This window comes from Leuciscus leuciscus (assembly GCF_965113295.1).
Source record: "Leuciscus leuciscus genome assembly, chromosome: 8".
In the NCBI taxonomy this organism is placed as follows: domain Eukaryota; kingdom Metazoa; phylum Chordata; class Actinopteri; order Cypriniformes; family Leuciscidae; genus Leuciscus; species Leuciscus leuciscus.
Window position 1 is genome coordinate 18,552,665 of NC_138732.1, and position 15,654 is coordinate 18,568,318.

A 15,654-nucleotide genomic window follows, 5' to 3' on the forward strand; every position below is an offset into this window, starting at 1 on the left:
TCTCATGTTTAAAACCACATTAACTCTGCTCATTTCATAAATATTTAATCACTAATATTTACACATTCAGTTCCAATAATAGGCCTACAAAATAATAGGCCTGTGTATCATTTTTAAATCTGGATACATGTAGAATTCTTAGCTTAGGCAATTTGTGTGAACACTTTCTCTCACTGTATAAACACTACAGTTCAAAAGTCACGTGAGACTGTAGACTGGAGTAACGGCTGCAGGAAATTCAGCTTTGCCATCACAGAAATAAATTACATTTTAAAATATATTGAAATATAAAACAGTTATTTTCAATTGTAACAGTATTTCTCAATATTACTGTTTTTGCTGTATTTTTTTATCAAATAAATGCAGCCTTGGTGAGCATAAAATACTTATTTCAAAAATCGTACCAACCCCAAACTTTTGAAAAGTAATGTGGATGTAGATACATACTTGATTTACTGATAAGCTGCTGCTCCTGTTAGGGACTTTTGTGTCACTCCGATTTTGAGGTAGTTTTCTGGTTTTGTAAAACCTACTCACCTGTGTTTTATTTTTGGTAACAGTATAAAAATGTGTTCATTCATGTGAGTCTTATTTTGCATGCAGAGACGGCATTCCTTACTGTGAGTCAGACTACCATGCCCAGTTTGGGATAAAGTGTGAAACATGCAACAGATACATCAGTGGACGTGTCCTGGAGGTGAGTCTACATCCTGCCTACTTACATCCAGCCATTAGACCAGTGTCCAACAGACCCCCCCAACCTAGACTCTGCGACACTGTGTAACATTACACTGCCATTCAAAAGTCTGGGGTTAATAATTTTATTCAACATTGACACATTGAATTGATCAAAAGTGACAGTATATAGACATTTATAATGCTACAAAAGATTTATATTTCAAATAAATTCTGTTCTTTTGAACTTTCTATTCCTCAAAGTATCCTGAGAAAAGGCTGCTGAAAATTCAGCTTTACCATCACAGGAATAAATGATATATTGCAATATATTAAAATAGAAAATGGTTATTTTAAATTGTAATAATATTTAACAATATTACTGTTTCTACTGTACTTTTCAATCAATGCAGCCTTGATTAGCATAAAATACCTCTCTCTAAAACCTAAAAAAAAAATGTATTAGAAATGTCATGAAAGTTTCATTCATGTCCACACACACCTGTAATACCTTTGTGGAAACCCTGTAAAAAACACTGGACCTGAGCAATTGACTCATTATACACACATATAGTAGTTCTTTGTGATGAGCGACTCGTTTTTGATTGTTTTTGACTCAGAACTCTGCTGAATAGAAAGCGATTGCGTTTGTTATACCTGAACTGAACATGAATTGATCCATCAAGTGGGCCAGGCAAGAAGCCTCCATTATAAAAAGATCAAGGGCTAAATATGAGGAGATGGATAAAGAAGCCCAGACAGACAGGGAATAAAAACACTATTTGAAGCACTCTTCCCTTAGACATACATAGTGTTTTTTCTCGAAACACTTTCAACGTTTATGGTTAACAGATGGCAAAGAATACACCTTGGAGAGACGAGTAGAGAAGAAGGCTTTGAGAGAATAAAAAAGCGAGGCAAACATCACTCTTATTGTTTCTGATATTTATAGCTTCCTCTTAAAAGTTATGCGCCTTCTACCATATAGTAGTTTATCGTTTGAGCTATGGACTTGATGCTATGATCAAACCTACAGTTTCTCCCGGCAGATGATAACATGGCGTTGTCCAACACCCTAGCAACCACTCACAACACCTTAGCAACCTCATAGACTCTTTAGCAACATGGTTGAAACCAAATTCTGCTAATTCTGAGCAAGTTTTTTTTTTTTTAATGGACAAGCACTGCTTACTAGATAGATAGACAGACGGACAGATAGACAAATTTACAGATAGATAGATTTTACCACTACTGTTTCAATGGGTAGTTACTATGAGAATGAATGATGGAGCTAATGAAGTGCCAGTTTACCTCCCCAGTGGCTCGTCCTTCAGAGGAATGGCCTAATTTTCTGGCCTTTGATGCTTCATAAGCAAGAATGATCCTTTTTGCAGGTACCCCTGGCACCCTTTCTTTTGTTTATTTGCTATTTTCCGTGACACTTCTGAACAGGGTCGTAGAGTCATGGAGTTGGAGAGGGAGACAGAGAGCGTGAGAGAGAGACTATGAGTAATGTGACTGTCACAGGGGAAGAGAAACATGATGAGGTAGTTTACATACAAATAAGAAAGGAGATAATTTGCCAGCCGAGAGTTCCAAAGCTGATGAAGCTTAATGCTAATACACACACATTTGAAAAGAATTTGTGTGAGTTTGTGTACTCACACAAACTAACTCATTCCTGTCGCTCTGTTTTCTCTGATCCCAGTCAGAGTGGCTGGTGTGAAGTGCTCCGTGTTCCAGCGAGAGCTCAAGTCAGGTTATTTATAGCTAGTGGGACACTGGCTGATTTATCTCTATCTGCCTGTTTGATTTGCACTCATTCCCCCTGGGAGACACCTAGTGATACCACATGCCTCTGAGCACTTAGAAACTGACAGCTTGCTGATTCCTGGAGCAATGGCAGCATACACTATGTCTCTAACTCATAAGCTGGCCTTCTCTTGCCACCTGCTCTGTGCCTCCTCTCCAATACACCCCTTTTTTCTCTGGACTTCCCAATGAGACAGCATATTTGCAATATTTGTCTATAAATAGCAACTGTCATACTAGCTACTAGCAACTATCATACTAGCCTAAAGACTACCTGCATTTTAGATGCATTATGTGCAATATTTCTGTTTTGGTTCTTCTAATGTAAATAGTTCCAAATGAAGCCACAGAATAATTACTGTGTCTCTGAGCAACACACAGTAGTTCCTGAAAGAATCAGTGTTTTTGAACAAATCATTTGAGTTGACTAATTTGACTCATTCATAAAGACAGTCATTTCTGAATGAATCTGAATAAATTAACAAATCGATTGAGAGAATTAATTAAATGACTTGCGCATGAAGAGAGTCACATGTTTTGTTCCTGAAGGAATCAGCGTTTTGAATTAATCTTTTGATTGACTTATTCAGTTACTCATTCAAAAAGACAGTCACATATTTAATTACTAAATTAATTAGGTTTGCATGAATTGCAATTGATTAAATTATTAAATGAACGTTTTGTTCCTGAATGAATCAGTGTGAACCCGAATGAACAAATTGTTTTATCTGATTGCTTTAGCTGAACTAACTGTGAAGCTGATTCAGTGACTCATTCATAAAGACACTCACATGTTTCATTTCTGAATCATTTCCAATTAATCAGTTTTGAACAAATCGGTGACTCGTTCATGAAGACAGTTACATGTGTTGTTCCTGACTGAATCATTGTTTTGAACAAATCTGATTAAATTAATCACTCATAAAGACTTTCACTTGTCGCCACCTACTGCCATAACAATGTAAATGCAAACTTTACATACATTCTTTGAACTGTTATATCAGCACTGTTAGAACGTTGCTCGACCAATCAGATTCAGGTACTGGAACTTGCTCTTACAATATTTTTAATAATAATACATAAATATTTCTTTTAGATTTGATGTACAGTCGAAAAAAACTTTGTTACATTATTTTCCTGTTATCACTGTATAGCTACTTTGAAACAATCTGTATTGTAAAAAGCTATATAAATAAAGGTGACTTGACTTGACTTGACTTTGGGGGCATCATCTTGATCTCATTTTGTCCCCTTTTCTCAACTAACTCTAAAGAAACATTGTAAATGTAAAAAATAAATAAAAATGTGTTCATTATCTGCAGTTCCATCAACAAACACTCCTTGTTTTAAATGTCCCAGAGGAACAGTTCTCTCAATTACTGACTTTTGGCACTGAAGGATCTCTGTAAGCTTTAAAAGTGTGTATGATGAGCAAGAGAGTCATTAAACGTCTGTGGAGCTTAAATGAGTCTTGAACAGTATTAAAACAGCAATAAAGGAGGAGTGCTCTGTTTCTTAATATGGTATAGTAATAGTAAATGCATTTAAAAATCACTGTTAAGACAAGCATGTGTTTACAGTGTTTATTGTGCTCACGATAATGGGTTCCATAGGTGGAGCTTGTATGTGCTTGTACGTGTTGTTTTAAAATCCCCTATCCTCTGACATTGTGTCCCTTTCTTTCTCTGTCCAGGCTGGTGGGAAGCACTACCACCCCACTTGTGCTCGCTGTGCCCGGTGTCAGATGATGTTTACAGAAGGAGAGGAGATGTATCTCACAGGTGAGGAGAGGTTACAAAGGCCAACAGCTGGCACTTTCCATGAATAGGGCGCAAAACGGGGCTTGAAACTCTTCCAAATAAGGACTTTTTTAAATTTAACAAATGGTCAGTGAAAGTTGCTTAACTTTCAGAAAATGCTGATTGTCAACCACAGGTGGTCAAACTAAATATTGTATAACATTTTCTATGAACTTTGCAGTTCATATGAAAATGCAGTTGCCAAAATGTTGAAACAAAATTTACTTGAACTTTAAATAAACATCTTTAATATTAAATAAAGACGAAATCAACATTTAAAAGATAAACCTTATGAAATGATAAACCTTATAAATAAAGACGAAATCAACATTTAAAAGATAAACCTTATGAAATGAGATAACATCAACATGGAATGTGATTATGTGTAGAACTACAATGTAGAAAGTGTCCAAATAATGGCACTTCTTAGGAGAGTGACTCTGTCTGAAATTAGTATGACATTTTTGGGGAAATTGGGCACGTGCCTTCCGTAAAATGTATGCAATGACATAAGGATTCTCAAATGTCTTTTGTGCTTGTGGGATTTGAATTGGTGAGAAAGATCTTCCAGACAACTCAACACAGAAAGTGAAAAGCTGGCATTCATTGACATGAAGTAAAGTAAGAGAATACAGCTATGACATTAATGTGAGTTTAGGCTAATTTTTTTTTTACTTTTTACTGCAGACCTTGGCAATTGTTGTGACTGACATTGTTAGAGACTTCATCTAAAACACTACAGGAAACGTATATGAGGTTAAAGGTTTTTTTTTTTTTTTTTTTTTTTTAAAGTAAGATACTTGAACAAAATTCTCAAATTGTACTTCATTTAATTGTGTTTTTGTTTAGGAAAACCAATTGAGATATTAATAATATCTCATTTGAGATCTGTCTTTCCTGTGGGTTAGTCCTAGTTCATTCTTGTGACAGAACAGATGAGAACTTTTCTAATGAAAGAGCTCTTTTAGAATATTACATGCCAATGTGTCATATTTAGCTGCATTTCCAGAACATCATGAACTGTATGCAAGATTCATGTGGGAGATAAGGCTGTATTGGGAAGACCCTAATAAAGAAACTGATGTTATTCCTAAAGAGTCACAGAGGCTCATCTTGATCTATCTTAATGCCCCATTCAGTAGATTTCCCTGTAGATTTCGCTCATATGACTTCTAGTGCCAGTGGCTGGTGGACATTAGAATGCGCCGCAGGTCTTTCTACACAGTTTGTCTATTCTGTTTCACATTAAGCGCTGAAGTGTGTAAGAGTGTTATAGGCTAGCGAACACACCTCGAGGTAAATGTATTTAAAAGTCAGCAGATCCAGGCATCAGCGCATTACTATATCATGCAAAAAGAGAGAGACATGTAGTGAATGAGCTAGACAGAGACAGAGCATCGGATTAAAAAACCCATCAATCTGAAATTGAAATGCCACATTTGAATGAATGCACTCTGGCCTTCTCCTGTGATTACATTAAATGTATTTGCCTTAGCTTGAGTTATCCATCTGCTTCCAAATCTCAGACTCACCTGTGAGGTCAGGAGTGATGTGATTGGCTGGCAGGCCTTAGGCAGTCCAAACTATAGAAAACTCAGATTAAAAATCTCATTGTGCATATACATTACAGACATTTTCTTCAGGGAGGACATGGTGTCAGTGCCTACTCAAAAAAAAAAAAAAAAATCTAAATAATATATATATAGAGAGAGAGAGAGATATAGATATATATATATAAAATAGCAATATATAATATCAAAATATATTTTAATGTTGGCTGCATTTATTTGGTCAAAAATACAAAGCTGAATTTCATCATTTTATTATTATCAATGTTGAAAAGAGTTGCTTTTTTTGTGGAAACAGTGGTACCTTTTTTCAGGGTTATTTGATCAATAAAAAGTTTAAATGAGCAGAATTTATTTGAAGTAGAGATCTTTTGCTTCAATGTAAAGTCTTTACTGTCACTTTTGATTAATTTACTGCATCCTTCCTGAATAAATGTATTAATTTATTTTAAAAAATCTTACTGACCCCAAACTTTTGAACTGTAGTGTACATGCAACTGAAATCCACATGGTTAAATCTTCTAAAATCTTCTTTTTATTTCTTAAATAGTCATCTTAAGGTGTCTTGAATGAGCATATGGCTGGATTAGAATTTTTCTGTACTCTAGCTAGCATTCTCTTCTTATTTGTTTTGCTCTGTGTCTCAGGTTCAGAAGTGTGGCATCCTGTGTGTAAACAGTCATCTCGAACAGAGAGGAAACTGAGAGTGAGTTTTCCCCCTTCTTTTTAACAATAACAGACTGAATTTTAAAATACCTTCAGATCTTACTCTAAAGCTCTGCTGATTTCTTCCTTTTTTTTTTATTTTACAGCTCAGGCGCACATCAGAAACCTCCATCTCTCCTCCAGGCTCCAGCATTAGTTCACCCAGCAGAGTCATCTGTGTAAGTATCCAATCACTGTCCAGCTCATCTAAATGTCAGTGGTAGATAAATAATACAAAAAAGGAATATTTGGTTTTAAAATTGTGATAAGTTAGTGATTATTTTGGCATAATGTGTACATGTTAATGTACAAGTTAAAGGTACAGTTCAGTTCACCCAAAAATGTAATTCTGTCATCATTCACTCACCCTCATGTCGATCCAAATCAGTATGAGTGCATTTTCTTCTGTGGAAATTTTGCAAAATGTAGTTGGTCATTTAATGAGGTTTCTTTCAAGCTTCAAATAGAATGCAAAAACACAGTCATTAAAACCGTGACCTATATTCCAAATCTTCTGAAGCCGTACAATAGCTTTGAATGAGAAACGGATCGAAATTGATTATATAAGTTATGACAGAACATCCGTTTTTGGGTGAACTACTGCATTCTCTTAATGTTACACTGATGTTTGACATACACTACCATTCAAAAGTTTGGAGTCAGTAAGATATACAGGTATAATTTTTTAAAGAAATTAATAGTTTTATTCAGCAAACATTAAATTACTAAAAAGTGACAGTAAATACATTTGTAATGTTACAAATGATTCTATTTCAGCTGTCCTTTTGAACTTTCTTTTCAATTCTGGGGGAAAAATTATCATGGTTTCCACAAAAATATTAAGCAGTACATCTGTTTTTTAACATTGATAATAATGAGAAATGATTCTTGAGCATCAAATCAGCATATTATAATGATTTCTGAAGGATCATGTGACACTGAAGACTGGAGTAATGATGCTAAAAATTCAGCTTTGGCATCATCACAGAAATAAATTACATTTTAAAATATATTCACATAGAAAAGATTGATTTTAAATTGTAAATAATATTTCAAAATATTACTATTTTTCTATTTTTTATCAAATAAATGTAGCCTACATGAGCATTAGAGACGTCTTTGAAAAAATAACATTTAAAAAGTCTTACCAAACCCAAATGATTGAACGGTAGTGTAAAGTGCCATGAAGATTCCTGTGGTTGCTCAACCAGTAGATCATGGCACTTGGAACGCAAAAGTTATAAGTTTAATTTCCAGAGAATGCATGTACTTATAAAATGAATAACTTGAATGCACTAAAGGTTGCTTTGGATAAAACTAAAGCATCTGTCAAATGCACAAATGTAAGTATTATTGGCCACCCTAAGATGGATGACTCTAGTGCTTGAGTTTATTGGCTTGTTCATAATGTGTTTGCGTGCGTTCTGCAGTGGTGTGGTCATTAACATCACACGTGGAAGTGAAGGCTGGCCTGAAGTGTGTAACCTTTGTTCTGTGTGTGATTGATGTATGCGTAATGCAGTGTAAGCATATGTGCTGTCAAGCCCTGCAGGTCCATGTTCTGCTTAAGGTCAAGCGTGAGACTGAATGTATGAGATAGAAAACCTTAAAACACTATCTGCGATTGGAGGTAAATTAAGTAAGCTTCATTCCAAATTGATAATTCACCCAAATATGAAAATGTGTCATTATTTACTCAACCTCATGTTGTTCCAAACCTGAATGACTTTCTTTATTCTACTGAATACAGAATAAAATGTTTCAAATTTCAACTGTTTTGTCCAAACACCTTTGGACCCCATTGATTTTCATTGAATGTAGAATAAAAAAAAAAAAAACATGAGGGTAAATAAGTAAAGTACTGTATGTATTTTTTACCAGAAGGTCCAGTTGTGACGTTTCGAAATAACAACAAGTCAATAAAAACAAAAATAAATCTATACATGGATGAATTGTTCACACTCACAGTCATATCTATAACATGCAAGACAATAGATAGGGTACATTTTCATTTCATGTCGACATTTCTACTTGCTCAAAAAACACCTTAGAGACAATATAATAAGCATCATAACATTTTTGTAGCATTTACAGTATGTGCTATATTACAGTTTCAGTCATGAGCTCAATTGTATCCTAACAGCACTTATTTTAAAGTGGTTTTGTAAATGTGCAAACTGTGCCGCAGGCTCATTCCCACACTTAATTGAGTTGTTGATGTTGTCGTCGCCTGTCATGATTGCTGTTTTTTGCAGGCCTGCTCATTGCGTTTGACGTGTGAGTGTGTGTATCTGTATCTGTCCTTTGTCCCTCTCCTTAGGCAAAAATGGAGAACGAGATCCTTGATTACAAAGACTTGGCAGCGCTGCCTAAGGTTAAAGCCATTTATGAAGTGCAGAGGCCAGACTTCTGGTCCTATGAGCCCAGTCACAGATACTGCTCCGATGACAGGCTAGAGCGTCTCAGCTATGGGGAGGTACTGCCCTACAGGACCACTAGAGCCACTCTGAGTCTACTTTTAGCATGTCTCCCCCTGTCGTCGGGTCTACTGGCCTGGTCCTAGTCGAGCTTAGCATAGCTTTGCTTTGAGTTTTTCAGCTATGTCGTATCCGTTGGCTGGCTGTATGCTTTTGTTTGCTATAACTATGTTTGTGCATTCTCCCACTATTAATAGTTAATATGAGTGCTTTTGGTTGAGCCTTCTTGCTTTAGTTTGCTTTTTGGAAAGCTCTCTGAAAAATTCTAGCGATTTATGTGGTTGCTTCAAAGGGATAGTTCATCCAAAAATGACAGTTCTATCATTTAATAACCCTCATGTTGTTCCAAACCTGTATGATGTTTAGGGGACGCAAAAGGAGATGTTTAACATAATGTCAATTGTCAGTGCTGTTCTTTCCTCTACATTGAAGTGGATGGTGACCACGGGCTACCTAATAAATTTGTTTCTAGTCAATAGAAAGTTTGGTAAGACATGAGCAAATGATGACAGGATCTTCATTTCTGGGTGAACTATCCATTCAATTCTTGCTTGCTGAGTAGAAAATGTTGAGTTCTACAGGAAATACAAAGTAGGTTATTCGGACCACAGTGACTCCTTCACCTCCGCCCTCTTACTCTTCTCACTTCCCTCACGCATCAGATGTCATGGAGGAAGAGACCGAAGGTTTATCTCTGATTTACTGTTATTCTGACTCTCCCCCTTCTTTTTTGTCTTCACAGTCTTTGGGCACACTCTCCCCTTATTCTCAGGTAGAAGTTTTTTACTCAAATTTACTGTTAAAAATGTATGTATGTATGTATGTATATATATATATATATATATATATATATTATAAATTAGGGCTGTAAATCAATTAAAACAATTTATGAAATTAATTGCATACAGGTGGAACTCGAAAAATTTGAATATCGTGCAAAAGTTAATTTATTTCAGTAATTCAACTTAAAAGGTGAAACTAATATATTATATAGACTCATTACATGCAAAGTGAGATATTTCAAGCCTTTATTTGTTATAATTTTGATGATTATGGCTTACAGCTTATGAAAACTTTCTAAATTTCTGAGATTTTGAATTTGGTGTTTTCATAAGCTGTAAGCTATAATCATCAAAATTATAACAAATAAAGGCTTTAAATATCTCACTTTGCATGTAATGAGTCTATATAATATATTAGTTTCACCTTTTAAATTGAATTACTGAAATAAATTAACTTTTGCACGTTATTCAAATTTTTCGAGTTTCACCTGTATATCAGTATATGCTGAGAAAAGCCGTCAGATGAAAATAATTTTGATGTTTTAAATCATTAAATAGACATTTCAAAAAGTGTCTGAAAATCATTATACAGTGGCAGGAATAAGTTTGTGAACCCTTTGAAAATATCTGGATTTCTGCATTGATTACTCATCAATTGTGATATTTAATTGAATTGAATTATAGACAAACACAGAATAACCCAAAATCTGAATATTTTTATTGAATACCTTTAGTGATCATTCACAGTGCAGGGTGGAGAAAGTAAGTGAACCCTTTAATTTAGTAACTTCTTTAGTAACTTTAGTAATTTAGAATCTCCTTTAGCAGAAAACCCTTCATAAACATTTTATCTTTTCAGGATGCCTGCTCCTAGGGAGAGTAGCAACAGTCCAGAATATCCTACATTTGTAAACTGGGTATCTCACCATGGATTTACGAACACCCTGGTCTTTATCAATGCTTTCGTAGCCTTTTCTAGCTTTGTGCATCTCTGTAATGCATTTTAAAATAAAGCTTTTGGGATCAAGGCATGGTACACTAACCAATCTTTCTTGAGAAAAACAGATTTGTTAGTAACCAAGCTTTGTGTGTCTTTATTTAAAGGGCAGGGCACCTGTAAAGGTACAACTTTCCGTGTGTTATTAGTTTAGTCAGATTGTGTTTGTCTATAATTGTGACTTAGATTAAGATCAGACCCCATTTTAAGAATTATCAATGTAGAAATCAAGGTATTTTTGAAGGGTTCACATACTTATTCTTGCCACTGTATTGTTTATTTCCATATCGTTGAACATAAGCCGATCACTGACCCTCAGTCAACAGCAATATGTTTTGCAACCAAATTATTAATCTGTCTGGTGTAGATTTAGCACACAATTGTGTTAAGTGTGTTAAATTGACAGTCCTACTGAAAGTATGAAAGTTGATTGGAATTTTGGTCATTGAGCAAATTAAAATGAGTGGTTCTCACAATCAGAGTTATGAATAATGACAGTTTATGTGAATAGGACATGTATGACGGTATGGACATGAGGCTGAGAAGATCCTCCAGTCCAGGGTACATAGACTCTCCCACCTACAGCAGGCAGGGCATGTCTCCCATCATGCCCCGCTCTCCACAGCACTACTACAGATACGGTGAGTTCCTTCTGCCAAGCTCATAGCAGTACAGAAAATACACTTTCATTCCTGTCAACAAGCTTCCAGCTTCATCAGAAAGACTATGCAAGTTGACCAACATTTCTTGCTGATAAACAACATGGATAGTGGACCAGCACAGCTTGAACCAGCATACTGGTCTAAGCTGGTGTTTTCAGCAGGAATGGCTTGAGAACTATACTGAGTATGCAGTATATTGGAAAATATACTATATATATCTTGCTTTGCCTTCTATATACTTAAAAGTGTGGTTTGCAGATACATAGCATGGACATAGCTGAGTGACTGATAGTGATTTAGTGGGTATTGATTTTAAAGTCAACATGAAATAATATTGAGAAGTGAAATGTGACATTTAGTGACAAATGGAGGAAGGACCAGTGTTATTTTAATATTATTTATATATTGTTATAGTATTCATTAATGTTTTGAATTGGGTTTATTTTTTCACTTTTCATTTTAAGTTTAAGTCATTTTGTAATTTTGTAATTTTGTCAAACTGTTTTTTTTCTTTTCTATTTCTATTTCTATTTTCTGTTTTTTTTTTTTTACTTTTTAATTCAGTTTTAGTCATTTTAGTTCTTTAATTTATTTCTGCTAGTTGCCAATGCAAAATAAAAATAAATAAAAAAAAGGTTAATATTAACAACATTGGAAATGTGGGGAAGACAGGATTTTATCCAACTGAAAATGATTGCCTCTTCAAGTTGTTGAAATAATGGAGGGGGCAACAAGATAGCTTGGTGATGTCACCCCAAAAGGTATTTCATTTGATGTTTTTTTTTAATTATGAAGACGTAATGCATCATACAGCAAGCACAATAAGAGATTTTTATTTCATGTTGACTTTAACAAAAAACAAAGCTATATTGGCTTTTTGCGGGGGACATTTTTGACCGTTATTAGGGGGCGTGTCCCACCATTCCACCTACATCCTATGCACCCGTCTGTCTGGCACAGTATGTCTTTTTCTCTGTTTTGAAATGCATACTGTCCCTGCCTGGCTAATCTTGGATCATTGATCTGATGATTGAGTGTGTGTGTGGTTAGGGCGCACAGGAAGTGTGCACTCATGCTCTGGTTCTGTTACTGTCATTGGCTTGGGGCTTGCTGCAGGCACTGAGAGTGGCAGAAGTTCACCCTATTACAGTCAGCTAGACGCCCGGTCCAGCACTCCCACCACAATCCAAGCTCCCAAGCATTTCCATGTGCCAGGTAGGCCAGGCCTCAACATTCACCTCATTGGCTGCTATCATCACTTTCATATTCATCCAGCAGTATATTTTAATATAAATTAAAATCTCATTAATGGATCAAAGTCTCTGTAACTTTTTGAATCTGTCTATACTATACATCTATAGTATGGCTACTCCATTTTTGTACCTTTTTTGTGATCTCCTCAATCATTCCACTCTCCTTCACCTTACCCTAAAGGTCCCAGGAAGCGTGAAGAGGAAGTAAAAAAAACATTTCCTGCCTCGTTTACTTTGCTGTCTTCTGCCTGTCACTTACTTCTCCTCCATTTTATTTCTAATCTCTTCCTTTCTTCTCAGCCACAGGGGATCCCAACATCTACAGGAAGCCTCCCATCTATAAGAGACATGGTATAGTGTGCTCGGCCTGCCCCGGCCTGTTTTCCCTCATGCTTAGTCCTGAGGCAGTGTGGGCTCATGGGAAAGATGTGTCTGATTAGTGTTAGTGTCCTCCATAGCTCTCCTCCAGCAAACTCTTTAATCCAAAATCCAAAAGTAGTTTGCAAATGTGGAAGAAAAAGCACTCATATAGGATGTGGCGGGCACAAACTAAGTATATGCCATGGCACATGTTTTAGAAGTTGCCTAATACAGTTGCAAGAAAAGGTATGTGAACAATTTGGATTAAACTAGGTTTGTGAATAAATTGGTCATTGAAATTGTTCTGATCTTTATCTAAATCATAACAATAGATGAATGCAGTCTGCTTAAACAAATAATCCACAAACTATTATACAGTCTTCATTGAATCAGAGCAAGATGGAAAAAGTATGTGAGCACTTATATTTAAAAAGCTGCAGCAATAATATCCTTCAAATGTTTTCTATAATTGCAGATCAGACCTGCACAACGGTCATGAGAAATGTTGTCTGTTTGTTTAAGCGGACTGTGTTTCTCTACTGTTGTGACTTATTTGTGGATCAGATCAAATTTTATGAGCAACATACAGATATCCATGTAACTCAAAAGGATTCACATACTTTTTTCCCCCTGCAACTGTATGTCAGGTGGAACGAGATAAGAAGTTGTCTCCTTTGCTCAAGTATTAGAGTGCATCCCGCTTTCTGTTGCTTGCATGCCAGAAGAATGTAGAACTGACACGAGCGCATCCTTCCTTCCACATGGGGGGGTGATGAAAAAAGGATGAGGCTTGCTGAGGCATGATTAAAGCTTGCCATGTCCCCCCTCTGCTTTAGATCAACTGGGAAGTGGCCGCATTAGATGCCACAGAGAAGCCCCACTGAATGCTAAGTTGAGCTCAACCCTGTTGAGAAACCACTGTTAGGAAAGCAAACCCGTTTAAGCATGAAATGAGCAAGTATAAACATCTAAACATTACCTACTCTACTAATTCTAACTCTACAGAGTTCAGGTGGCAGCCATATTGTTTCTCTTACAGTTGACAGCACATTGAATGTTGTAGGGACTTGGCAGTCTAATTGACTAGACCTGATAGACTACATCTGGTGCCAAATCCTTTAAAAGTTGGTTGTTTATGTGCATATCTCTGTTTGTCAATTCATAAATTTACAATCTCACACCATTTTGTCAAGCATATTGGTTAGTATCTCCTCAAAATGCCATGAACTCAAACCCCTTTAACTAAACAATAGTAATAGTACATCTTTCCCTTTACTGCATGTCTCTGTGTGTGTATTTGTATGTGTAGGCTATATTCTGTATGTATGTGCATTACAGGCTTGTGCAATTTTCCAAATTCTTATTTATGATTAATCTTATTTAAAAAATAATAATTTTATACCTAAACCAATTATCATGGATAATACAGTGACCAACATTAAGGATTTTATCTGGGCTCAACAGTTTAGGTTGAGGTGATGTTTATATAATCCAAAGAAATATTCATATCAAGTCAAATAGCAAAATTACGAAGGTTAACAATAATAAATATAATATTACTAATAAATTAAACAGGTTTTATGTAGAAAAATATAAAAGAAAAAATTCCACATGGCTAGCTTGAAACAATCTTGTATTAAGGCCCAGATGGAATCTGTTGACTTTTTCTACATTTTCTATTCAGAATTTTAAGAGGAAACTGTAAAATGACTTTAAACGTGGTATGGATGTGCAAAATTGTGTGAATGATGGTTGTTCCAATCCTGCAGAAATTTTCTATGCAGTTCTGACCTTTTTTGGAGGGGTAAAATCTGTGAAATTTGTGGAATAAATGTAAGCATAGGAAATTATGTTAAATCGAGCGGTGCGCACTAGGCATTGTTCCTGACAGCATCAAATTAGCTAAAAGGTTTAAAAGACAAACACACGAGGGCCAGGGGATGTATAGAACTTTGTGAATGATGCCGTTTGAGTACTTCAGAGCTTCTGGCACAGATTCTGTGTAGGCCTGCCAATTATCACAATATACAACCACAGAGATCTAGAGTGCGTAAGGGAGATGAATTTGTTTCAGAGCTTTGCACAGAGCTGCACTAATCCTGTAGATGTATTTACTGGCCAGCTCAGATACTTGCACAGTCTATCAAGTTTTCTCTAAGAAAGGTCAGAACCATCTCTGACAGCTTGTTGGCTCAGTTTACATGTGTGTTAAGTGTGTATTTGTGTTTATCCTTGTATCACAAGCCTGTAACAAACACTTTACAAGGACTAATTTGCTACCCATTTGGTGGATCTGCATCTGTAAGTGTTTTATTGTTGTAGCTGTCTAGCTGTGCTTGTGCAGAAGAGAGGTGTACTGTTGTCATGCAGATCATTTGCGTCTCTGCCATATGGGTATCAAACTTAAAATCTCACTGAAGACTCTTTGGGATGCAAATATTTCCTCCCTTATTCTTTTTTTCCCCTTGTTTTTTTCTTTTTCTTTCCTTTACCACCTTAAATACGATTCCCTCCACCTCTACTTTCCTCGTTCACCATCCACTCTGTAAGTATTCTCTCCCTGT

At 35.8% G+C, this 15,654-nt stretch overlaps 1 protein-coding gene across 6 annotated transcripts in view; it reads left to right on the forward strand.

Moving 5' to 3' along the window:
* ablim3 (actin binding LIM protein family, member 3) overlaps positions 1-15,654 on the forward strand; it is a 61,451-nt gene that overhangs the window by 35,047 nt on the left and 10,750 nt on the right. For 2 of the 6 annotated variants that reach the window (XM_082176806.1, XM_082176807.1), the window contains exons 6-14: positions 604-697; positions 4,181-4,268; positions 6,502-6,560; positions 6,667-6,738; positions 8,880-9,035; positions 9,779-9,808; positions 11,327-11,456; positions 12,594-12,692; positions 13,031-13,081. In XM_082176806.1, coding sequence (XP_082032932.1) covers positions 604-697; positions 4,181-4,268; positions 6,502-6,560; positions 6,667-6,738; positions 8,880-9,035; positions 9,779-9,808; positions 11,327-11,456; positions 12,594-12,692; positions 13,031-13,081 — 779 coding nt within the window. The remainder of the gene's footprint in view (positions 1-603; positions 698-4,180; positions 4,269-6,501; positions 6,561-6,666; positions 6,739-8,879; positions 9,036-9,778; positions 9,809-11,326; positions 11,457-12,593; positions 12,693-13,030; positions 13,082-15,654) is intronic. The other 4 variants (XM_082176808.1, XM_082176810.1, XM_082176809.1 and 1 more) reach the window with 4 other exon arrangements.